General features: G+C 45.9%; 1 protein-coding gene across 6 annotated transcripts in view; it reads left to right on the forward strand.

Moving 5' to 3' along the window:
* ANKS1A (ankyrin repeat and sterile alpha motif domain containing 1A) overlaps window positions 1-26,277 on the forward strand; it is a 155,314-nt gene that overhangs the window by 104,742 nt on the left and 24,295 nt on the right. For all 6 annotated transcript variants that reach the window (XM_084611084.1, XM_084611087.1, XM_084611083.1 and 3 more), the window contains 2 exons: window positions 3,335-3,441; window positions 24,529-24,627. In XM_084611084.1, coding sequence (XP_084467210.1) covers window positions 3,335-3,441; window positions 24,529-24,627 — 206 coding nt within the window. The remainder of the gene's footprint in view (window positions 1-3,334; window positions 3,442-24,528; window positions 24,628-26,277) is intronic.

Below are 26,277 nucleotides of genomic sequence, written 5' to 3' on the forward strand. Positions count from 1 at the left end.
CCAATAATTGCACTGCTTGAAGTTTGGTGCATTTTGCGTCTGAACTGTACTGTCTGACTGCAATGAAGACCCAGAGTACAGCCTGTGATTTTCCTGTCGATTTATTATAACATAAGTTGGTCATGTCTCCAATTCCAGACAAGCCATGTTCTAACACCTGTTAGACCCCGTGCATAAGTACAGTCTACTCTAAGAAAATTTCTCGGGCTTTGGACCATATCATCCTGTGTGTGGCATCAAGCACACTGTCAGCACTTAAATAACAATTGCCATGTGCTATTACACGGAAACTTTTTCCATAACTGGACCCTTCTGGGGGCTCACTCAGCCCTAATACCTTAACACTTTTAAAGTTTGTTGCATTACCTGGGGAAATGACTGCACTATAAGCAGAATTTAATATCTTGGTCCTGTTTTGTTAAGATTTCTAAAGAGCAAGTGTCCTCAGAAATATTATTAGGCTTTTTACTCTTGTTTTTTATATCTGAAACCTAGGCCAGACTCTTAGCAGAAATCATAGCTCTGCATATAATTTTCTCAGGGTTTTGGGGAGCTGATTAGATTTAGGACTTAGAGTCTCTCCACCTTCTCTGTAAACTGAAGTTGTGATCAGACTTCTGTTACAGCTATGACCCAAGGGAGCAATATAAGGGCTAATTCACTCTTCTCCTGCTTACAATATGCAGACATAAATTATTCAAGGGCATCTTATGCTTCTCTAAATAATCCTGACAGACCTCAGATGGTTGATCTCTGGGACACCTCCTCTCCCCTCCCTTCCCCCTGGGTGTTAAATATCCAAAATCCAGCCTCTGCCCCTGACCTGTTTTGCTGGCATCTCAGCAAATTTCAAGATTTGACAGTCGCTCCACTGTTAAAGGCAGAGAGGTTTGCAAATATACTAAAGCCTGAGTATTTTTAAAAAATCCAAGGAAGGAGCTGACATAGCCTCAGTCCCCCACACTGATGCCCGGCTGCCTCCAGACACACTTGTGTTAGGGCAGCAGGAAATTTCTGCACCTCACGCCTGATAAATAAATTCCAAGCAAATTACGTCAGACTGTCAAAGCGAACTGGTAACATCGTTTTTGAAAACCAAGCCATGTAGCTCATCATTGAGTAAATATTGAAAAGTCGGCAATTTCAGCTTGACAGTTAGAAAGCTGCTGTCTCTCTCCCCCCTCTCCTCCTTTCCCTCGGCAGCTTCTGTACTGAAGTCTGATCACTGCTGGTATATTAGATGGAAGTGCTGGGAGGAGGAGGGAAGGGAAGGGAGAGGCAGTGTGAGAGCAAGAGACAGGACTGAGAGTGGAACAGCAAGCGTGGAGCTCACTGCCTTCAGACAAAGCGCTCTGCTGCAGCTCTCTGCAAGGGCACACCATTGATTGCTTGGTACAGACCACAGCTGTCTGGCTGCTTACAGACCAGAAACGATAGTGGGGAAGGGTGGAGTCCCTGGGCAAACAGGAGCTGCTGCTTGAATTTCAGGGTTAGATGCTGTCCCTCTGCACGGACTGTGTTAGGCAAGGGAGACGGAAACCTTCCTTGAGCTCTGCATCTCGGGTGCGGCAGTGTGCATTAGAAAGGCTCGCCAGCTCTCTAGAACGAATTGATCACGGCTTGCTTAGCAGAGGAACTCTCCTGTGGACCAGTGCAGCAGTGGGATCCCTGACTCCGAGATTTTTCTGATAACACAGTGAGCGCTGCGTTCTGCAGGCATTGCTGGGACTGGGAAGGATGTCTTAGAATGTGCAGAACAACTTCAGTTGATGAGAAGGTTCAAAGCAAGAAACCCCAGGTTCCTGGTCCTCTTTATTTTGCATATGCCCTTGAAAGACGGATGTGCTAGGAAGCTGGAGAAATTCTGCGTGTCTTGCATACCAAATGCTCGGAGTGGGATGCAAAGGTCGTCTCTGAACTTTTCTTTCCTTGGCATATCTAATGTCTGGAGTCTTGCTAGAGGAAAGCAACGAGTTACTGGACTCTCTTCTCAGGGTTGGGGAAGGGAGAGTTTGCCCATATGGTTTCTGCAGGGCGTTTGAAGAATGAGTTTCTCAGTTATCGAATGGCTGAAAGGAGGTGCCGGGGCATGTCATGGACATGAGCTACTGCAGGAAGAGGAGAGCGTGTGTGTGTGTTCGGTTTCCTTTTTATTGTGGCTTGGTTATGGAGCAAGGAACTGAAATGCCTCCTTCCCCAGAGCTGCATTCCATCTGATTGAGGGGCTTGGACGGCAGCATCTGCACTTAGATGAGAAAAATGAAGGAAGGTCAAATCCAAGCCCTGTGCAGAACACCGGGCAGGATGGAGTGCACTGGGTGGAAAATGTGCTGATTTCTCTATATCTCTCACTCTCTTACCCAGTGCTGCAGTGTAGGTAGTCTCTCTGGTCTAGGATGTTGAATCTGGTGTCCAGCCCAGCCCAGTCAAAGCAGCCTGCAGGGATGTGGTGCCTCTGGATGGGTGGTAAAATGACAATGCCAGGACTCCTAAACTCGGTCTCGCTGTCACTCGCGTCTCTGCTCCTCGTAACAAAATAGCAGAGAGGACCCGTTACCATGGTTTGCCTGTTTCGGGACTGTTTAGGGGAAAAAAGTATAAACTCTTCATATCTTCTGCTGCAGTTTGTGTGCTTTATTTCTGTCTTGCATGTCTTCCTGTGGACAGCTGGTCTTTAGTCTGGCTGCTGCTACCGCTTTATGAAAGTCCGTCGTGTCTGTGTGTGTCTCTCTCAGCTGCATGAAGATGTATTTTCTCTTTAGCTGCTTTGTGTCTCCGGTATTAATGGCTCTTCTCGCTGGCCTGGTGTACAGAGTATTGCACCTGAAGTTGCATGGATGAAAGGACCCGCGCGGCTGTATGTGTTTGTGAGCGCTTTCTCGCCACTGTCTTGCACCTGCACTTCTGACTTGGGATCCCTTGGCTGAAAGTTTGCTGCCCTCTGAGATGAGACAAGGATTTGATCAGCATCCCTCTGGGGGCTGGGCTTCGCTCGTATGCTTGGCAAGAAACGTGCATAAGCCTAAAAAGCCATGCATGTAATGCTGTGGTTCCCAAAATGGTTCTAAATAGCTCACTCTTGCAGGATGTTTTTGAGTATAACTGGGATACAAATTAAAGCCTCAGTCCATGGGCAGCACCAGGAGCTTATTGTCCGTGGTTTGTGTGTGCAAGAAGAGTTGTCTACCCTCTGACTTGTACTGTGGTCCATAGTTTGGCTTCTTTACGGTAGCGACTATGATGTGGCAATGCCATCTGTCTTCCTCAGAGTGCCGCTGCTACCGACTTAATGGTTTTTCCCTTTTCAAGCGTCTGCCGATTCCTCTCTCGTCAGGTTCACGGATGCTGGAGCAGAGCGTCGGGGAGTGGCTGGAGTCCATCGGCCTGCAGCAATATGAGAGTAAGCTGCTTTTGAACGGCTTTGACGATGTCCGCTTCCTGGTAAGTAGCTGTGTGGGATTTTGGCCAGGTTTTTGCCCGGCATCCATAAACTTGTTACAAGGTCCTGTGTAGTGGGCAGCTAACTGGACCTATGTTCTGTATCAAGGACCCTTGGATTCCGTGGCACTCCAATGAAGCAGCTCCTGGAGATTGAGGAGATAAATTAAGGCAACATGGAGGGGTAGCCTGGATTATTCATTTTCATATTTAATTGCAGCTAAATCACATTCATCTGCACTCATCAGCAGTGGGGAAGCTATTCCATGCATAAGGGGGGTGGCATAAAAGATCATTTTGGATAAGTGGCTTTACAGAAAAAACAGACAGACAGCACTGGCACCAGGTATCTCCCCACTTCCATGTAGACAGGATATCTAAGCCCTTCTTCCCACATCCTGGGGACCCCTAAGACTGACTGTCTGGTATATTGTGTTCAGTTGAACCAGAGCTTCTAGCTTTCTCCAGACAGATGCTAAGACTTTTGGCTGGGAGGGAATATTTTAAGAAAATCTGTTTGCCTCCCCATTTGTGACGCTCTTGTAGAAGTCAGGAGTCTAATCTCTGGGCCTCATGCAACTCTGAGTTGGATCGGGGTCCCTCTCACCTGTGCGTGTAGAATTCCCCTCACCATTAAATGTAATTTAAAACAAATCTAAATGAAACTATTTTGAAATGAAAGCAAAAGGATATGTCTGGATTTCTCAGTCGTACAGGGAAGCTTGAACGAAGGACGCACTTACAAAAGGCGACACACTTACAAAAGGCAACCCCCACTCCCAAGTGGCCTCTTGAGAGTATCCTTAAGGTTTCCATTGGCTTAGGTTAGCCTTTAAAGATGAACCACTAACAGGCAACCAGTCTTTGCTGGTCTTTTAGGTTGACTCTTAAAGGTCAACTGCAGAGAGAGGAAGTTTCTTGATTATTTCCTTTGTGGCCTAGAGAGATGCCTCAAAGTGGAGTCCAGAAAGTGTTTGTTAGCTCTCGGGGATCTCCCGGCTTGGCTTCTCTGCCTTTGCTGGAGGACTGTTAAATGAGGGTCAAATATTATTTATATGTGTTGCCTTTGTGCCTAGGAGCCCTAGTCATGGGCCAGGAGCCCTTTGTAAAAACAGTTCCTGCCCCAGAGAGCTTAAAATCTAAGTAGTGATCTCCCAAGCTGCTACTTTTCTCAAGGCATCTTGGGACAGGAAGTTGTCACTCCATCCTTTTGGCTTTGCTAAACCTTGTTAGTGCAATTTAAACCCATTTTAATAGTTGAAGAGGGAAGTCAAGCCCTGTCAAAGTCTAGCCCTGTCAAAGTCTATTCTGAGTGTGGAGAGAACAGCATCTTGAGCTTCAGTCCACTTTAATGTCATCATCCCATTCCCGTCCACCTGCAAAATCACCCAAGTTGAGACATGATGGTTCTACTGCTAAGAAAGAAAGGGGGGAAAAGGGGGGGGAATAACAGGGTTTTTAAAGTGAAATAAAGGGCATAACACAACTTTCCTTGCTTCGCAGTTCACCTTTAAATCACCTGTATATCTAAGGTTAGGATTGCCACATCCAGAGTATGGTGCTGTAGCATTAAATGTGTGGCTAATGCCAAGGTAACATCAGCGCCGATGTCTCCACTCTGTGCTAGCCGGGAGCGTTCTCATGGAGATGGAACTCACTTCTTATAACCGCGGGGTTCTGGTCTGCTCTTGATTCGATCAAGAGAAACGCAGTGGCTTTGCTGGAAGAAAGGGTGTTCCAAGGGGAACTGTGGACCGTGAAAGACAACAAGTACAATAATGTATTTGCAAATGGAGGACTTCTAAAATGGTGCGCACTGTTCTGAAAGTCACTATGGCTAGTTCAGTCTTCTGTTGCTGAGAGGGAGTTGCTGGTGCTCTCAGAACTGCTTTGGTGCAGATGAAAGTGGTGTACAATACTGTGGTTTTAGATTACTACAAAAAGTTTGACACAGGTGGATTCCAAAGCGCCATGCGAGAGAGAGAATTAATCCTGTTTATGGTCTGAGTGAAGCCTTTCACCCGCTTGTGAGCCTGGAACACAGCAGCCATTCAGCGCTGTACAAGGTACTTTGGGAGATGAGGGAGAGAGGTGGGAAGAGTTGTCTTCCCTGTGGTTTCAACTGGAGAATTTAGTGAAGCAGAAGATAATTAATTACCTGGTTAGGTTGTGAATGACATGAGGCCTGGAAGGTGCACTTGTTTACTGTAAATATAGCACTCTTACCCAGCATATTTGCTTCCTGTGAGTATTCAGTCAGGTCTCTCTGCTTCTGTGGCAAATGACTTTTTCATTCCCTTTGCCTCCGGTTAGCTCTGCAGAGCTGATGCAGCTCTAAGACGGTGTCGGATTTTACTGTAGCTCATGCATCTTCAACTGAGCATCTGCACTGGCCAGAGCTTGCGCGCGCTTGCTCTCTATCTATATCCAGGTGGGCATTTTATCTCAGCCCCTCATATGTAGGTCTCTTCCTATGACTGTAGATCACTCTGGTTTTTAGCATCTTTTTTTCCCCGTGTAAGATTTTTCCCTTCTGTTTGCCTTTCTATGAAGGTTATAATTAGTTTATTTCATTCATTTTACTCTGACCTTTTCGTGCTGGTTGGCTATCCTATATAAATGAAACCTCACTGTCTGCAGAACCTTGGACAGCTCCACCAGGCAACAGTGTGTAGATAGAAGAATTATCAGCCTTTGCCAGTTTCACCAGGACTGTGGTGTTTGAAGAAGCTGTGTGTCCATTAACCCTTCAGCAGCCTGAGGCATTGGGCGCTCTGGTGTTTCAGGTAGTGTTCACATTAGCAGTGTGCCTAGTGGTGAGAACCGGGCTGGGGCTCAGTAGGCTCCGTCCAAAGATTTGACGTTGATGTGAGATGGGGCGACTTGATCGACCTCTGTGCTGCTTTACTCATGTGTAAAATACATACCTCCTGTGGGCCGTAAGACTTACTGTTCTTGTAGTCTTGTGCTGCTAGCATTTCCGCACTTCTTTCTTTTATCAATGCGAATGCCTCATTGGGTGGTTGCTCTGGAGATGGTAATGGGCCCCTAGTTCAGATAATTTGATGGTGGTTTGGCTTTTGTGAAATGGATGGCTGAGTCCCTGGTGCACAGGGGCCTCTGTCCCCACACCACGGCTACCAGGCGTGGCACTAGTTGACACTGCAGTGCTAGTCTTTGTACAGAGAACAAATGCTGAGTGGGCATGGAAGTGAACTATCATCTGGTCCCCCACAGGGGATCCCTTGAGGGCAGGGTTGGGCACGTAAGGAGAAACTCTTACTGCCGCTAGGCCTGTCTTGAATGACTAGAGCCCTTAGCTCTCTAGAACTCAGCCCAGCATAAGGTAGCAAAGAATCAAATTTAAACCCTAGCTACTGGTGTTCCTTCTTTGTTACTCATCCCTCGTTACTAGTGAGCAATTAGTGGGATCCATGTTAGGGCTGGGTTGCCTTTCCTTTGACTGATTGGAGCTTGAAGCTGGTACAGTAAGCACAGTAGGAATGTACAGTTCTTAAAATTCTTCTCCACTTCTTGTTCCGTTTTGTTGTCCTGATGCTCATGCACAGGGCAAAGCCATCAGGCACTGTACATACGAGGGACAAGTTACTTAAGAATATTTTTTCAGTGATGGATTTGCACTACATCAGATTTAATTATTAAAGGGGTTGTAGATTTTACTGTTTGGAAGTCTAGCGCAATGGAGTTCTCAAAGGTTTCTGATGTGTTCGTTAGCCCCCACAGAAACAGTCGGTACATGACTTTTCTATGTGACTGAATGTTTTCTTTCTTAACCAGCCTAAATTTTCAGCTCTGATGAAGAATGTTTCAAACTGAAGAGGGACTTTTTTTCTGGAGTTCTTAAGCAGTTTTTATGTGAGGATTAATCCTGATTAGAGCCTCAGAAGTGAGCCTCGAAATACTCAATATAAAGAGTAGCAAAGAATGCTGGGTAATGGCTTACAAATTGCCAGATGGGCTATAAGGCTAATTAAGTTTTAGTAACAAAAATTAAAAAGTTGGCATCTTTTGATATTGAAATGTTGTTGTTGCTTATATTAGATGCTGCATCGCATTATCCAAAGTAGATCATGTTGCAGTTTTGTTTTCAATATGCAAAGAATGTTTCCCTGGATGCCTTCGTTCCCCGGTGGCCCATTTGTGAGCAAATAACAGGCTCTTAATGTTGGGTAAGCAAGAAAACCTCACGAGAACAAACTGTTACATGTGTAACCGTTGCCAATCTGTCGTATGGTTATAGCATCCCAGAGCATCTATTTAGTCTAATTTCCATTTGAAAGGTGTTCAGTTTACAGCCCTGTTTTAAAGGAGACTTTAAAAATATATTCTAACAAAGCCACAGCCTGTCCTGTCACTGCATGGGGGACAGAAAGTAAATCCAATGTGTGCTTGTACAATTTCATTTGGCAGTGGTACTTCATTTGAGCAAAATTTAAATATTATAACATGGAAGAGAGAACACAAAGCTGTTTCAGTGTATTCTGGAGCAAGGAAAACAATTTGCAGTAAGTTTCAATGAAAGTTGTGTGGAGTTGAGGGAGGTTATTTAGGGGTTGAGGGAGAAGGGTTATTTATACAACAGAGCCCATGATGATAAGATGACCTGATCACTGCAAATGGCTTCCCATGGGAAGAATGAGTAGAAGTAAAAACTCAGTAAGATCACTTGAGGAAACCAAGAGCTCCAAAAGGTCACCAATGTGCAGTTAAGAAAGAGGGTCTCTGGATGCCTTAGGGTGTGATCTCGTATGGCTGGGTCAGTACTTCAGTGGGAGTCCTTCAGAGAAAATCCTGGTATTTGAGGAGCTGGCATCTCAGTAGGTGACACCTTTCCCTTTAAATCAGTACTGAACCAGCACCCCCTGTGGTGGCAGCAGCCACTGTGCTGTGACAGGGATATTTTTTGACTAGAATGAAAAACCAGGGTCCTGAAAACCTTGGGCTGCCAAAACTCCTGTGATGCTTTTCAGAAGAGCATTGTTGCCTCCCAGGTGTCCTAGTTGCATACCAGCTTGGGTAATTACTGTTCACCTAAAACTCAGTTGGTTCAGGTATTCTTAATCTGCCGTTCTAAACCACTGTGCAGCGTTGGATATCTGCTTCGCCCCAAGGATGGGTGTGAAATGATTTCTGAATATGTAGCATGTCAATCATTTTGGGAAGAAAGGTGTTCCACGAATGTAATAGATTTTTTTAGATTAGAAGTTACTGATCTAATCTGGGAAGGCAGGAGGGCTCAGGGGGTTGAGACTGAGTTTGTGGAGTTTCCAAGAATAGCAATCACGTTGCTTTCACAAGACCAGAGAGATCAGTTAGGTGACCCACAGCCTACCAGGCAGCCTCCCTCTCTGGTCTGCAGATGTACAATCAGCTGTATTGCTGCAGTCTAGTAACAGCTCTGTGAAAATCACATCTCCAGCAGTGTAGTGGAGAAGCAATGTGTGCTGAAAGGAGGTGGTCAGTTTGGGAATCAGCACTTTTTCCCCTCTCAGGGTGCACTTCTGCCTTTTAAAGAGTGGTGTTGAACTCCAAAGGAGTCTTTGGAGAGCTCTTTTCCCCCAGATTTATCATAGAGACAACAGTTTGAGAAGTAAACTGTAATGTGAGCCATGAACCTTTTATAGGTTTTCCAATAAAAAGAAAAGATGGAGTCCGTTTTAGTGAAAAGCTGTGATGTACTGCAACTGAGGACCAGAGATTTTGACCAGTGGCTCTGCCTTTATGGCTCCGGTTTAGGAATGGAAAACCTCTGCTTATAGCTATGTGGAGAACCCAGGCTTTCTATGTCAGGAGGCTGCTTGGCTTCTGCCACTGCTCAGTCCTATGTTGGTGAGAGCTGGTGGAATATGACATTCGCTTCATGGGATATAGTGAATCTCACCTGAACACAGGGTGGATTTGATTTAAATCATGATTTAAATCACTAGTCAGGAAGACTCGATTTAATCATGGATTTCTACATAAAAGTGCATTCTTGTTGGTTGGTTATAAACTTACTACATATTCTTCACAACTCGAAGATAGATGTAGGCTTCATTTTTAGAAGGTACACGCTATACATTTTTAAGTGATTTATTTTGAAAACTTTTCAGATTAGTTTTACAGCTATATCAGAAAATGATGGTTTGGTTATTTCATTTACCAAAGGTAATTGAAGCAGATATTTTTGAAGTCATTGAGAGGTGAACTGTCTCCAGTTCAACAGGTAATCATTAATATTTGGAGGATTTTCTTGCCATGCTGTATTAGGAGGAGAACATCACCAGACAGACATTTAAATTGTTTTATTTAACTAAAAGAACAACATTATGTATTCTGGATTGTTTTCTCCAACAGCAAACATAATATTTTAACAAAACAAGCATCTGAATTTTTGTATTTAGTTAAACATTCAAGTTTTTTGAAATCAGGTTTTTGTTAGAATTGTTAACTAAAATAGTTAAATGAAATTTAAAAAACAAAAACAAATTAAATCGACTCTGTCAGCCAGGTCAACGTGAGAAACTTAAAATATTGGCTTCTGCAGCTAACTCAGTCGCCTTCACCTTCATTTTCCTGTCTGTAATCTGGAAAAGAAAAACAAGCTTTCCTGCTTGTTCAGGTCCCAAACGATATTTCAGTTTGGAACAAATTGGTCCAAAGGAAGAAAATATTCTTTCTACACTGGCAGAAGAAGCCACTGCTGTTAAAAGTGAGATTATCACTTCAACAGTCTCTGAATTCAAGTGCTTAAGTGACTTCCACCAGTTCACTGGAGCGACTCTTTAAAACATCATCAGCAAACATATATTTCTTGAATGCTTCTTATTCCCAAACTGGGTCTCTCTTACGGCCTGCTGCCATTATAGGTTTTCCCTTCTAGAGACAAAATGGTATGGTAGATCTCAAATCAATGAAGGCTGCACTCAGACCTCAAGACTTCTGGAATATGCTGCTCAAACAGTTTCACTTTTGTTTCTACTGCCTGTCCCACCCTTCTTACGTTTATTTCCAGACTTCTTCTCCTTGTGCAGATCTATTCTGCCCTCAAGAATCGTCTATTCATTGAACGTTTTTAAACTTTGCTCTTTTAGAGAGAAGTAAGGGAGTGACTCTGTGTACACAAATTTGCAGAGGGACAATAGGGTTGAGGTCTGTTATTTCTCACCTCTATATATTTATTTAAAATAATTTTTGCTGTTAACAAGCATATTATCTCTGGAGACACAAATCCACTGTTTGAGAACTGCGAAACTAATTATCTCTCATAGTATCTTCTAGACTGAGCACTGAATCCCATTGGGTAGATAGAAAGATTAACCTAAATAATCTATACGGAAGCCCCTGGAACCCCATCAGATTGGGTCCCTAATCCATAAACTATTGGAACTCGTCTACATAACTTTTCTTAAACTTTACATGAATATATTGTCTCATACTATAGAATTAGAATTTATAAACCCTGTTCCATGATGATATATTTGAGCTGTAATGTGTTGTCATCACTTACTTCAAGCTGCACTTAATCTGTGGTCCTAGGAGGAGCGGGGGAAAGGTTCAGAAATGGCTTTTGGCCTAATTTCCCAGAATGAGGCCCGAGTTCTCCCTTAAATGCTATGATACAGCCACTAAATTGAAGCACAGTTATGTCTCTGGAGACGATCCCTTATTCCATTTCCTGGGGAGTGTTCTTACAGTAGATCTATTTCAACAGTTCTGTGAACAATGCTGTAAAAGATGTTCAGTGATCCTTTGTCCTGTTACTCTTCAGGATGAGTCATTTAGTTCAAGGAGAAGGAAGGCCTTCCCTCCGTCTCCTCTTCCTTAACCACTGTGCTTTCCCTTCATTGCTGCATTTCTGGCTGGGGGCTGTTGAATTGTGACATTTCCTTTTCCTATAGGGTTTTGGTTTGGTGAGCAGCTTGCTTTACTAGGAAAGGATTTTAAAAAATAAAACACAGTTTGCAGTTTTAAATTCTACTTCTTTGATTTCTAGCCCAGTGGAATGTTTTCCTTAGAGAGAAAATATGGTGTGTTTTGTTTTGATATTTGTGTGATGGATAAATCCAACCTAATTGCAGTTGCTAGTTGAGCATAACTCAGCTGTATCGCCCTGACCTTGTCCTCGCAAATGTAGCTTTGCAAATAGGATACAATGCCAGGCAAACCTGCATGCCAAGCAGCATTTGTATTATAGTACTAATGAACCAGAGCCATGTGCACATCCAACAAATCACCAGCCGGAAGAACTCAACAGCTGCCTAACTTAAAGCTTACAGGTAAGCTATTGCCTCATCCCAAATTTGGGGAGCCAGATAGTGGACCATATAACACCACCCATAGAAATTTAAAAATGGGAGAGCTCCTGGTGGTTCATTCAGTTTTAAATAGTGTGGCTAGATTTAAAGAGCCAGACAGTTGTTTTTGACGAGTAATTGTAGCTATGGTAGGGAATAATCAAATCACATGCTTCAGGGCAGAAGCTAATCACAGAGGTCAGGAAGGAATCTCCTCCTCCTTAACCTCCATGTATAGCACTGCATGATTGGCCAAGTCCCTTACATTTCTCAGGTATGTTTAAAGGCTTTTTCCTTCCCCTGAAGCACGGAGTATTTGCAGGTAGACAGCTTGAGAGGTTAACAGTCTGAGCCAGTGGGGCACATCTCCCGTTTCCTGGTCATTGCACATTTATACTATGGTTGAATGTTTTTCAGTGCAACTGTATTAGGATCTCATGAAGAAAGTGAGCTTAATGGAATTCAGGTCCTTTGGTCTTTTTGCTCAGGCCTGGATTCCTAGAGAATGTGTAGAAAGCACCTAACCGTGATTCAATGAGACAGCGTCAGAAACAGAAATCTGTTCTCCTCATGTAGTGCCTTGGGCTCCTCTGACTTCCATTTTTTTAATTGGAGAGAAGTAGTAGAAATTTAAGGGCATTAAAGAAAAGAGTGTTTGCAAATAATTCGGAGTTCTGACATTAATTTGACTAAATGTAATTTTAGTGTCAAATCAGATTAGCCTGCAGTGATCTTCATTACAGAAGTGCCTTCGTCTTTTCATGTCCTCCTCCTCCTCGTGTATGTGTGGGCAGAATGCAGAGCTGAGGCACTGGTTTGATGGAGTGGCGTGGAGCAGAGCTGAAATGCAAGTTTATTGAATATATCTGCCAGGCTCTGTTCACTTTGGAATACACATTCCAGGTTTCCAGACAGCACTGTTTGGAGAGGGCACTCGCTGCTGTTGAGAGAGGGTCAGATAAACCCAGAACTGGCTTGTACGGAGCCACCTCTCCTTCACTTGGAGAATCCACTTACTTGGGTTCTAGAAGACAGTGCCAACATCCTCCCCTATGCCTGAGATCAGCATGCATCACTCTGGAGCATGGCCAACCCCTGACCTCCTGAATCTGCGAATTCTAGGTCTGTTTTGCACACTCAGCTCATATAACTCCCTGGCTCAGCATGCACCCCATTGGGGAACTGCCAGTCTTTTAACATGATCTGAGAGGCTCTCTGTCCTATAGCGTCTTCTCTATTTGTTATGAAGCTTGTCATTCTATGGAAGCAATCTGGGAAAGACTTTAGTTACTTGTTCATTCCAAGCAAGTCCTACACTGAGTGATCTGCTGGTAAGTCCATATGTGTGTAAGCATTTGTTGCTTTGATGTGCAGTAAAACTTTACCCATATTGGGGATTTGAGCTAGTTACAGCCATTGGCGTAGCTGCATCAGTGGAAACGTCAAGTAAAACCGTATTAGTGTTGATCTTCATTAGTGCTGCTTGTCCTGGTTTCAATCAGGAGTGAACTTCATTGTTGCAAATCAGTTTTTGGCCAATCTACTCTGTGGGTTTGTACTGGGGCAGTTATGCTGCGGACTTGCCATGGAAGGCTGTAATAGGGGCAAATCCCCATTGCAGATCAGGACTCAGTATAATGAGATCTGTCTTTGATTCAGTCTCCAAGACCCCATCTGCATGGTGAAATTTGCTGTCCTGAAACCATTTTCGATATGTGGTCTTGTAAACTGTTTCAAGGAACTGGTTTTTTTTGCTGGTTGCTGTGGATGGAGCAAAAACAATTCCAATGTAAAGATGGAGGCCAGTGGGACTTTGTCTTTTGCCTGAGCTCTCAGGTGGGGTCTGTGTCAGAGCTATTCTCTAGATTAGGCAGTAATCTAGAGCTGAGCAGGGTTGTTTTTCCCCCTGTACAACTGGATGGCAGCATTGTCACCTGAAATGGTTTTCATTTATTTTACAGCATAGATGGTGCCTAAGAGTTGATTAGCCAGGTTCTATGGCATTATCTATCATTCTCCACCAGTGCTAATGTGTCGGGAACACGTTTTTGCTGAACGGGAATACAGGGTGCTTCCTACCAGATGTCAGTGGAGGGCTTTGAAATAAAGGGAGAGGAACTCGGTCGCTAGACTGATTCTGGTGGCCTGGATGAGTCTCTCTGGAGATGTGTGGAATTGAATCCTCCTTTCATGCTGCACGACTGCTCTTCGGAAAAGCGTCTGAGCAAGCCTCGATTCATGCTGTGAAATGCTATCTTTTTGACAACTCTCCAGTGAGCTCTGAGAGTGCAGCTTGGATAGTCAAGAGTTTTGCTTTTCTCCTAGATGGTGTGTGTAGTTTGTCCTCTGGAGGGAGAGGCATGACTCATTCAGCCCATGTCTGATTGGTGAAATGGCACTGGGGCATAGTTGTACAACAGCATTGGGCCGTACGAGCCTTTGTACAAGCCACTGGATAAGGTGGCTCAAGCAATGCCACAGCAAGCATCTTGAGTGAGGGTTTTATAAACCTGATCCAAGAAATTGAGTAGTGTTGCAGGGAAGCAAGTTGTGTAATGGGAACTTGTGCTGGAAACGGGGAGAGCAGGAGAAGGATCTTAGTGAGGGAAACACTCTTATACCAACAACCCACACACCAGTGAAAACATGACCTCTTATTTATATGGTAGCATTTATGAGCCCCCAGTCTTGGGCCGTGACCCCGCTGTGTTAGGTGCTTCACAAACACAGGTCAGACTAGACTGGCCCCAAAGCGCTTACAATGTAAGTTGAATCCCTGTATAAAGATCGCTTATGAAGTATCTGTGGGCTGTTCACCAGGACATTAATTGTAGGCCATGCTCCATCCCAAGGCATTAGATTGATTGATCAGGGAATTGAGGATGTAGAGTGCTCCGTATTATCTTTCTGAAGCACAGGGTACCCTATATCACTGGGTGTGCTGTCCCGGGGCCCAATCCTGCCTTGTGCAGAGCTCCCATCAACTCCTGCTGAAAAGGGTGATTGTTCAGGATACTCTCCCTGTGGCAGAATCACGACTGTTGGAGAAGCATTTCTCTGTCCATCTTGCCACAAGTTTATCACCACTTGATCTGTGTTTTATTTCCCTTTGCTTCTTCCCCTATTGATGTCTGTAGTTCAGGATGCACATGGGAAAGGAAACACACAGCCCTGGTTATTCAGAGCATTGATTGCAGAATGGCTAATACACAGAGCCTTGTAAGAAATCTGAAATTAGCATGCAGCCACTTAATTGATGCTTCATTTTTCCCCCAAACACATTTGGATTGTTACAGTGGTGATCGAGGGAATTAGTCATGGTTGTCAACGTCAGGCAATTTCATTGAGGGGAGAGAAAAATTAACTGCTGCTTTAATGGCATTTTTAATGCTTATTGGCCCCAGAGCTACTAATGAATTGAATGTAAGTATTCTCTGAACTGCCAGTTTTGGTCCACCCACTTTGCTTGGCAAAATCCACTGTGTGCAATGAGTGGCACTAACTTCAGATTGTTGGTGGCAAACTTTTAATATCGTCAGACTCTCTGTACTAGCACTTCTAGATATGCACTGGAAAAGGAAGTGGTTGAGGGAAAAGCAGGATGTAGAAAATATGGAGGAGGAGTGTGTCCTAGTGGTTAGATGTAGACATTGGAACTTTTGGGTTCTAGTCATGATACTGCCACTGGTTTGTTGCAGTAAATCATTTGAGGCCTGATTTTCAGAGGTGCTGAGCCTCTAGCTGCCTTCAATTGGAGACATTGAGTGTTCAACGCTTGTAAAAATCAAGCCCTTAGCCTCTCCACTTCTTTTCCTTCATCTGTAAAATAGCAGATGGTGCTGGCCTCTGTGTTCAAAGCTGTGAAGGTCTTCGGTGAAAAGCCATGAAGTACATAACTTCTATGTCAAATTTTGACTGATCAAAATGTGTACTTGTTTCTAGGACAAGCTGTCAATTAGCCCATTAACAAGGATGAGGCTGATTTTATTCTGTCAAGCAAGGTGTAGTAATACTTAGCACTTCTATTCTCCAAGCGCAAAACCTCCCCACTCTCCTAAGAAGCAGGCATATACTACTATTCCCATTTGAAGATGGGGAATAGAGGCCAAGGGGATGCTGCGACTTCCCTGAGAACACAGAGGGCGTCTGTATCAGAGCCAGACTTTACGACTGAGTTCTTGGCCTCCAGTTCTGTGCTTGGATGGGTTTGCACAGGTGAAGCGTGATTGCGTGAGGCTAAATGTGCAGCTTCCGTAGTCGGCTGGAAAGTGTAGCTTTCATGGCACTAACCTCAGACGGATGCTGGGGCGAGCTATTTCCTTATGAATTGAATTGCAGTCTTGTCACGCTCCCCAAAATAGCTTCCCTTTGTCCAGTCTTTCCAAATTCAGCTACTTCCGTTACATTCAGAATGCTGCTCTTTAAGACGCTGATGGACCCTATAATTGAACAGTTTTTACGAGCCTGGCAGCAGCAGCAAATAGCAGCTCAGATGGCAGAGCTCAGAGGGGCTTTTCAGATCCTCCTGCTGGGTGTGTAGCTGATGCTGCTGCACTAGAGACCGGTGGGTTACACAGAGCACTTCGGTTTGTTACCAAAGTGTGGCGGTCCTGGAGCTGTAGAGTCGGGTTGTGATGCCATGCAGGGAGTCTGTGTTGAGCCCCCTTTGCTACCCAGAAGGGACACAGCAGATGTGCTCAGATCTGAGTGTACTTGCATCAACTCCCCTACCCCACTGAGTGATGAGAGGGGAAGGCAGTGTAGCTTCGGCTGGAACAGAGCCCCAGTGTCTGGGCCTTCAGAGGTGGCAGGGTTGAGATTTCAGATGACATCGCACACCGCCTTCCTCCAGAACAGAATTTGCACTTTCCAAACACCTTCAGGTGCTCTTTGTTGGGCACTCACCAGCTTTCCTGGAGTTGCACAGCTTTCCAACGGTAGGTATGCAAAAAGCAGCTATAGGCTTCAGGTACAGCAATCTGTGTAGCATTGTGATCTATGTGGGATGAGTTCGGTTCAATTTTCAGCAAACAATCACCAAAAAAACCCACAACAGATCACAAACACCTCTGTGGCCAGCAATAATTTTCCCCTTTGGCAGTCTTAGCAAGGTCTGTGGAGTCTGAACTCCCCTGTCATCTCTAGGGGAGCTCCTTCCAGGTCAGAATTGAAACATGCTAGTGGAATGGTGTGGAGGAAGCTTGCTTTGGCTGCCACCTGTTCTTTATTTGTGCTAAGGATAAATGGAGGTCTCCAGGGCAGTCATCCAGCATCTTTTCCCAGTGTTAAGTTCATAAAGTCTCTGTCAGGTTTCAATCTTAAAATTTAATGGAAATGATTTCACCACCAGGGTTTATCATGTCTCTTAAAGAAAGGTGACATAAGGGGGGTAAGTCTAGGGGCTGTACAGCGACCTCAGGTTGGGGGTAGGCATTGCTCTCTGTTACTATTCGTGCTGCTCTGTAAGTTAGCAGATGTCTAGCATCTTGGGTAGAGAACTAGTCAAGCAGCCAGGTAACTCTCTGCAGAAAGCAAATCAATAACAGTAGTAGAGAGGCTGGACAATGCAGATTCACTTGTGCCCTCTCAAATGAGCTTGGCTCTGCTCAAATGAAGATTAAAGGCAAGGCAATTGCTTTGACTCCTGTAATGACTAGACCAGGTTGTCTTTTCTGTTTGCTGGATCCTGTTCAATTTGGCAAAATTACGATGTTTGCTCATTTGCTATTTTAATAGTTAGCATTCCCTGTACCCGGTCTGTCCTGCCACCCAGGGCCTGTCTTTGGAGTGCAGGCTTGCTAACAGAAGCAGAGCCCATGTTAGTGCGAATTTAGTTGAGCAGCTGGGACTCATTAAACTGCTCTGCTATCTGGATGAGGCTACATGTCCGATGCAGAACTCCTTTTGCCTTAGGCTTTTCATTGGCGGGAGATGGAGGATGGAATGAGGCCAGACTGTGCGTAAGACACAGCATGTGAAAACTGGATAGTTAAGTGCTTGCAGAGCACCCTGTTGGAGGAGAAATTCTGGCAGCTTTCAGCAGCTTCGCTTTTGCCATTTCACTTTGGGGTCGCTAAGCAGCAGGGGAGGCTATCTTGGCACAATGTGGTCTTTGACTTTGTGTTCTTCCTTTTAATGAGACACCTGAAGATTTACAGGCTGTTTAATTACAGTGTCATACATGAAGCTTGACTGAAGCAAACTTCAAAAAAGCTCCAAAAGCTTTTACTTCCGTAGGCAGGTCAGGTGCGTAATCAGTGACTCATTGCTAAGGGTTCACAAATTAGCATCTCCTTAAACAGTATGCTGCAGGGCAGGGTCCATCTTCCTTTGTTTAGAAAGTACCTAGCAAGGTGGGAGCACTACCAGAGTCTAAAATATAATGCTTATCCCCCCGCAGCTGGGGAAAAAAGACCAAAGACACCATTTCAGTTGTCAAGGTGATTCAAGGGTCCTCAATGGCTTGTCTTCCCATAGTGAGAACACCACTGCTGTGTGTCTGCGCCCCCCACCCACCTTTCTGTGCCACTGTTCTCACCCCAGGCAATGTTTGTCTTGCATTGTTGGCTTTGATATGAAGGGGATGCTGCTCAGGTGTTCCAGTGCTGGCACATTGGACTTACCTGTCACTTCCTTTGGAGGAGCTCAAAGCACTTCAGACGTTGAGGTTAGGCTGAGCCTTGCCCCCACTGAATCAGATCCTCATCCCTAGTGTACAGATGAGGAAAGTGAAGCAAGAACGAGGGAAGTGATGTCCTGGCTCTCAGTCCTGTATCTTAACACCAGGAAAACCCTGTAATAGCAGAGCCTCTCCCCCGTCCGCTCTGTTTGTGCTCTTTGTCAGTCACAGAAGTGATTCTGTAATAAAAGCAAGCTTGGGGGGAGATTTCCATAGACACATCATGGTCCTGTATCAAAGTTCTGCACTAATGCAAGCATGCTTGTTTTCGGGACAGCTGCTAAACAAGCCATCTGTAGTACTGGGAGGAAAATGATTTGTGACTGCTATTCCCTGATGGAGGGATTGGGTTCCCCTGTTCCATTTGGGAAAATGGGGGGAGGTGAGGTGCTGGCCTCTATCCTGCCATAGAATTCAGGTTTTCATGCCTGTTCTATTCTGCCATAGGATTCAGGTTTTCATGCATGTTAGGGTCCACGTGCAGCGTTGAACTGTCTGTGTCTCGCAGCCCAGAGAAGTTCATGAGGTAAGAAGCGCATGTTATCAGGAATAGTCTGAAGTGTGGGTTTTCCAGAAGTTTTTTATTATAATTGGCATTTCTGAGCCTGCTGCTGGAGGAAACTCGCTCGGTGGGCAATAGGAATAGTAGGAGCCCTGTGGAAGTTATGATTCCCAAATGTGTCCAGTAAGGGTCTAGAACAGTCCCCGAAAGAACTAACTGTATGGGTTGAGCACAGGGTTGGGATCGGGGAGGGGGCTCATACTCCTGGCTCTGATGTGCATTTGCCTTGTGGTCTTTGGCAAGTCACTTGCAAAACTTCTTCCACTGAAAGGGAGTCAGGCCATTGACCTGTGACCACAGTGCAAGAACCTCTTCTGTAACACGGGTGTGATGCTTACCTACCTGGCAGGAGCATGGTGAATATTGTGAGGTGCTTTGGAGATGGACAGCCCTGGATAAGATGTCTCATATTGCTAAAAAGTAACGTTAAACCTCAGGTTTTTTTCTGATAAAGAATTTCCCAACCCACTTTAATAGTGATTGTAAATAAGGTTTCTCTATAGCTAGTATAAGAAATGGCATCACATTTTAATAAGATGGTTGTCTCCAACATTAGAAATGCCCCTTGTAAATATACTGTTTCAGTGTTTTTAGGGTAAATAGTGCTTTTTTGCCTTGTGAACTACTGAGTCTGGTTTTGCTTCTGTACAAGACTTCCTCTGTGCAAAAAACAAAACAAAACCCTGATAGGTTTAGTCATGAAGTTTACTGGATTCCTCTTAAACTGAATTGAGCTGAAGAAGGAGAGATGGCACAGAGAAAGGAAGGGAATGAGGGCAAGGGGTTCAGGAGCGAGTGAGAAGCTTTGTGGGTGACCTGGAAGGAGGTGATGAGGATGCCAGAGGGGGAAAAGGGAAGTCCCAGCTGAGCTTGTTGATTGTCTCTCTGGTGTCCTTGGGTAAATCTCATTCAGGGAGGGTTTTAGTTGGGATCAAGTTGTCAGGCTTATGGGACACACTGAAGACAGAAACACAGTAAGGAATGTGGCAGAATGTAAGGAGAATAAGTTTGTAGTGGAGGAAGTGCGGTCACAGGACTTTCTGCAGAGGTGCTTGGAGGGCTTGTATGTAGGGAGTGAGCCTGGGTTGGTGGGATGGACTTTTCAGGGGAGAGTGAAGCAGCAGAAGGATTGTACAGATCAGCACAGGAGAAGGCAGGGCACAAGCTGAGACAGAGACATGAGCACAGATGGCTTAGAAACCATGGAAAGGAATTGGGGGAAGGTCAAGCAGGTGAACCTGAAGGCATCAGCTGTGTATCTTGACAGAATGTTCCTGGTTTCCCTGTGGATAACGCATTACCTTGGACAGTTGGGAGACTGAAGAGGAGCAGCTCATTCATTTGGTTTGCAAAGGGTTAAAAGATTTTTTTTTAGCATTTGTGTTTAATAATTTCCTTTAATGGCAGATTTTTTTTATTAGAGATGGAATCTGGCTGGGTTTAAAGGACACGCCTGTAAGCTGCGGATCACTTACAGGAAAGACCATAATGATTGATTGGCAGCTGTTACTCTCTCTATTTGTTAAGACCCCTTAATATGCAGATTGACCCTGTGGGATTTTAATGCAACACATAAAAATGAGAGATGGTGAGGAGAAACCAGCTCGGTTCATAAAACATTCGGTTTTGTGCTCATGCTTGGCTTGAGGGCCAGCCCAACTTTCCTAAGCCTGCTCCAGCAAGAGGGGACAAGTCCACTGCCTCTCGGGCTTGGCTCTCGCTTGTGAATCTTCTGCATAAGGCAAGTGTTCACAGCAGAACTATTTGCTACCAGCCCTGTGCTTAGACAGCTGTTGAGAGACAGAAAATGGGCTCTGTCTTTTGGAATGAGCATGATTCAAAATGTAAATAAGGTCTGCGTCTACATTAAAACAAAACAAGTGCAGCCATCACACTTCGTTTCATTCATTCGGGCCCAAATAGCTCTTCCTGCTGCTTGAGTTAATGTCACTTGGAAAAGGTTTGGTGTCCTGTAAACCATGTCCTGGAGAGTGTGTGTGCGCATGCACATGTGCATGCGTGCAGTTTGCAACAGTGGCACTGAATTCTTGACGGCCGAAGTAAAGGGTCTTTCCCCAGTGTTGGGCTAGAGAGGACTGAGTTTGAATCCTGGCTCTGACACCAGCTTGCTGTGTGAACTCAGGCAAGCCAACTGACCTCCTCTGTGCCTCCGTAAGCTTTGAGAAACCCAAAGAGATCTTCAGCCGTGCTCCCGTCCTTTGATGCCATGCAAAGGGCCCTAAAGGCCCCATTTCTGGGTGTGGAGATTCCAGACAGCACCGGGAGGCTGCTCCAGCCCAGCTCAGACAGGTGCAAAGGTGGCTTAAAGATCCCTCAGCTTCCCACTTCCCCCCCTTTGAGACACTGCACATAATCTCACCCCCCATGTGAGTGGGAACAGCGTTGGGTGCATTCTATTTCTAGGCCGTAGCTGTTCACAAAGCTGGGTGTAACTGCTGCCCATGAGAGCAAAACTGGACTGCCCTAAGAGGTCTCTAACCCTGCTAATACTTAGCCTTGTTTCCCTCTCAATTCCCCTAGCTGGTGCAAATTATATGGCTCCCCAGCCTACTATTCTCATAGAACTTTTATTGTATCCCACCCCGTTGCTGCTTTTGTGTCCCAGTGGAGACTGTAGGAGTTTAAATTCACGAAGGGCCTTTCTTTCCTTTTGACAGGCTTGTGTGTGTTTTACAAGACAGCTGTTTGTGACACAGAAGCCAGCATGTCTGTAGCCTTTTGAAGGGTTTCCAGTAATGCTTCCTATTGTGTTCTCAGTTACCAAAGTGTTGCACTGAGCCCGTGTTGCCGAGTCAGTTTGCAAAGGGTAGCTAGCTTTGAAAAGGAAAAGCTTGCATACACTGACAGCTCACTACTCCTTCGTACGCCTGCTGTACCGTTGCTGGTTTTCTGAGGTGAAATCCCACAAAGGCAGGCATGAGATTGGGAGCAGCAGCTGGTACCATAGAGCTGAATTTCTCAATGCCTTTAAAAAGTAACCTTTTGAAAAGCATGGAAGGATTGGCCCTGGTAAGCTAGAGGCTCTTTGGACCAAGCTCTTTCCACTGTTTTAAACAGCGCTCACACACGAGTGCTCTGATACTGTGGCTATCAGCTTCAGACTCTCTTCTGCAGAGACCTGCTGTGCCTGCATTTCCTTAAGCTTTTCTGCTTTCTCTCTGCTGTAGATGGAGCGGGGAGGCTGTTCTTCTGCCCTTCTGACTCCTGTACTGCAAATGCTGAACCGGGGAGCCCTGTTTTCCAGTCATTCGCTGACTTAATCTGCCACCATTGTTTTTAGTTAAATAATTCTCTGCAGCCTGACTTGAGGGCAGTGCTCCTAAATACATTGTACTGTGCACGCTCTTCAAAGCGTTACCTCTGTTCCTTTAAGCTGATCTCCCTATTGAAAGGAATAGCTCCTCTTTTAAGGGTAGGGCCTGCTTCACTTTGTGCTGGGCAAAGCCAAGGCTGGGGCGCTCCTGCAGTGGTCAGGACTCTCCGCTGTCATGAGCGAGTATGTGGGGAGGGGGCTGGTAGTCTTCGTCATGCAGGACCAATAACTGCTGCCATGTCCTGTGTGAGGAAAACACTCTGGCCAGTGCCACGAGCTAGCCACCAGTCACTCGGCTCCCAGGTATTCATGCGTGGCAGCTGCTTAAAAGGTGTTTGGTGAATTTAGTTTTTAAAGGGATCATCCCAAAGATGAGTCAGCTCTGCCCTGGAGAAGTCTGCCTGTGCGTGTGCACGCACCGATACCCTACGGGCCCCAAAATATGCTGTAGACTAATGGGGGGGAGAGGGTTTTTGATACCCCCCCCAGAGCGTACACTTGTGGGGTATTGCCGTACGCTACGGATGCGTTGAAGGGCTGAGTGCCATCAGCGCCTGTAACCTGTAATACGCCCCTGCGCTGAGCGACTCGCTACATTTACGTTTGGGGTTTAATTTTTTTTAAATGGTGGTGCTATGCCACGTATGCTTCCACTGTGAAAATAGTTCCCCCTAAAGGATGAGAGAAGGAAGAGGCTCTAAATTATTTTTTAATTCTACTGCTTTGACTAGACTTTTCAGTCCCCCTTTCCCTTAATATTCCCTGCACTGTGTGGACCCCTCTTGTCATGGGACACTGCATGGAATGCTTTCTGCGACACTGCAGCCAAGATTTCTTTTATAAAAATGAACTCCACAATAGCCAAGACCTTGCAGTTCACCTGTAATCTGTGGCCAGCTCAGGAATGGGGAGGGCATGTCTGCAGCTGAAGTTGGACTCTCTCCAGGTATATGTTGGTGTACAGCACCTAGCGTAATGGGGGACTGACTTTGATTGGGGCATTTAGGCACTATTGCAATACGGGTCAGTGGTGTTAACTGGATATGGACAGTCAAGTAGCTGTTATGGTATGGCTATTTCACTGATGGGGGCTACGCATCTGGTCTTACATCTGCATGGTGCAGATCTAACTGGATACTGACAGGCGTGTAGTCTCTGATCAGTGAAGGAAGCGCAGACTGCATGTGTTCTCATTCCCGCTTCACACCGAGATAATGAGCTTTGTAAAGCAGCAGCTAATGATGAAAGCCTCTGCACTGGAGAGGGGTGGGTTGCCTCTGTCTCCATGGAGACAGATGATAGATTACAGAGATACTGACCTTCCCTGGATCTCCAGCTCTCACTAAAATAAATTCAATTTATTCTCTCTGGCTCTCAAGGGAGCCTAGGCAGAGATGAGCATCATGCAGCGGTTCTGTTTATATGCAAAAGGGATTGTTTGTGCAGTGGGGAGATTTGAATGGCTAAACCATGATCAAAGGAATGGTTGATTAAAGCATCTACATAGGAAAGAGGAAGGTCCCTTATATCAGTGTCCCAAAATTTATTGGCTGCAAAGAGATACCATGGAACAGACTGAGCGAGAGAAAGGAGGGGGTAGCTACATTCATTCCTTAATTGCTTCAGCAAGCACACTGCACACTCCAGAATTAACCCATCAGTACACCTGGTGACTTGTTTCACTTCTGCCTAGGCTGTCTGCTTACGGCAGGTGGTGGGCGCCACGGTAGGTATGTGAAGCTGAGAAACCCACTGGAGGGGAAGCTGTCTGTGGAATTCTCCGTTCCTCATGGGGGCATCCTGGGAGGGCACTAGAGAGCTACACCAAGGCTTTTGAGTGCCAGCTGCTACAGAATCTCAAGGGTATTAGCCAGGGAGAGAGACCTTATGTAAATCCAACTGAAACCTGCAGATGTTGTCAGTTGGCTCCATGGGGTGAAGGGGTGAGAGATGAAGTGTGCTTAGTTAGTGCATTTTATTGTTCTGCCCCCCAGATGGAGTCATTCCTGTGAAGCTTCATGCATATTCCCCTGGTCCAGAGCAAGAACAGGGGTTTTCTGCAGAGCGGCCTCCCTTTTTTCACCTGGGAGCAGAGTAGGAAGGGTGTGTGTATGGCGTGGAGGAAGGCGGCTATAACGCACACAGTTCCTACTCCAGCAACTGATCCTGCTGCTGCTGCACTCTGCTCCCATGTCCGTCTCTCGTTCTGTTTCCACAGGGCTGTAACGTAATGGAAGATCAGGACCTTCGGGAGATCGGGATTAGCGACCCGCAGCACCGCAGGAAACTTCTCCAGGCCGCACGTCCCCTTCCGAAGGTGACAATTGTATTAGTTGCTGCAGCACGGGTGGGGAGCGGGCTGGTGGAGCCAGGAACTCTCAAACTGCATGGCTGTGGTGTGGAAGGCCATGGTGCAGAAAATAAAGCATGTAACCTCAGCTATCCATCTGTAGATACAGTCCTTGGCTATTTGGAAAGCTACTCTTTGGGAAGTGCCATTGAGAAGAGGGCTTACGACTGCGTCAATAGAGCATCCCACCCCAGAGAGGAGAATGGCTAGAGGGGGCCAGGACTTGGGTTTTAAGCTTGTGGAGAAGCAGGGGCTGCTTTTTCTGCTGAGCTGACTGGGCATGAATTGGTGCGTCTGGACTGCAAGGAGCCCCCAGAAGGATGTGGCTTACAGGGCTGAGTGCTGGCTCCAGGACACCAGGCTCCTGAGAACTGCAGCAGAGAATCCTGTGGGCTAGGCAGGCACGTCGGGGGGCACCACACTTCACTGGGGGGACCTTTGCTTCTCTCGCTGGTCGCTGAGAGCTGCTCTCTGTGTTCATACGGTGCAAGAACAGCACGGCTTGTGGAGAGCTTGCATTAAAGACTCAAGCGTAGTCCCCTAATGCTAGGGATGTACCAGGCATCGCCCCGGCAGGAAGTACTAGTCTGGTCACTGATATTCCAGAGATGGCTTTCTGAGCGTCCTGGTTTTGGGGTGCTGCCACTTGCAGCCGGAGCCCCAACCAGCAAATGTAGACAGGAGCATGATCAACTTCGCTCAGCTTTCGGCTCTTCCAAAGGTTTCTCCAGCAGCGTTGAAGTCTAATTGCTTGGGGATTTGTTATGGTCAGTGAAACCTAAGAAGGGTAACAGCTGCCCTCAGTTTTCCTGCCACCCTTCTCTCGCACACTCAGCAAGTGCCCGATATAACCTCATGTCAACACTTCCAGTTAGAGCCAGCAGTCCTGTGACCCAGCTTGAATTAGCACTAATATGCTAACATAGCGCAAGTGCTGAAACAAGGCAGTCTTCCTCTTGCACCTGATTTCTCAGGCCTCTGCCAGGGGCTGTGTTGCGAAATTGGACACTACCTTATCTGTGCCAGCGGCGTGTAAGGAGGCTATTTCAGGCACTTGGAACAGAGTGTCATCTAGGCTGCGGGCCGCAGGGTGCCTCCTGCTAGGGCATAAATGAAATAAATGGCATGTGTTCAGTGGAGCAACCCTCCAGCTCCATTTGTCAGAAGAAAATATGCCCGAGAGTTGAAGGGAGAACTTAGCAGTCTTCTCTGACATGCTTTCTGGGGCACGGTCACAAAGGGGAGACGGACTTGGTCAGCTGCGAGATGGGTGGGATGTGAACCACCGTTGTAAATAGATGAGGACGTTCCCGCCTCTTCCACCAGCCAGTTCCCGTCTCCAGTTACTTTGGAGCAGGGTTTGGAATTGGCGCTGAAGCTGCTGGATCGTCACACTAGTCCCTTGTCATTGCTGTGAAGTGACTTCAGGAGTGGGCTCAGAGGGGGTTTGTCTATTTGCTAGTGGAGAGTTGTCACATCATCAAACCACCAGCACTTTTGGCACTTCCTACTGTCTTTATCATGCTTTCAATAGCGATGCTGAGGACTGAACGGGCCGTGGAGATGACACTCAGTTCTGCTGTGCACGTCCCAGTCAGGACTAACGTTTTTCAATGG

Source organism: Lepidochelys olivacea, assembly GCF_965140295.1.
Source record: "Lepidochelys olivacea isolate rLepOli2 genome assembly, chromosome: 21".
In the NCBI taxonomy this organism is placed as follows: Eukaryota; Metazoa; Chordata; order Testudines; family Cheloniidae; genus Lepidochelys; species Lepidochelys olivacea.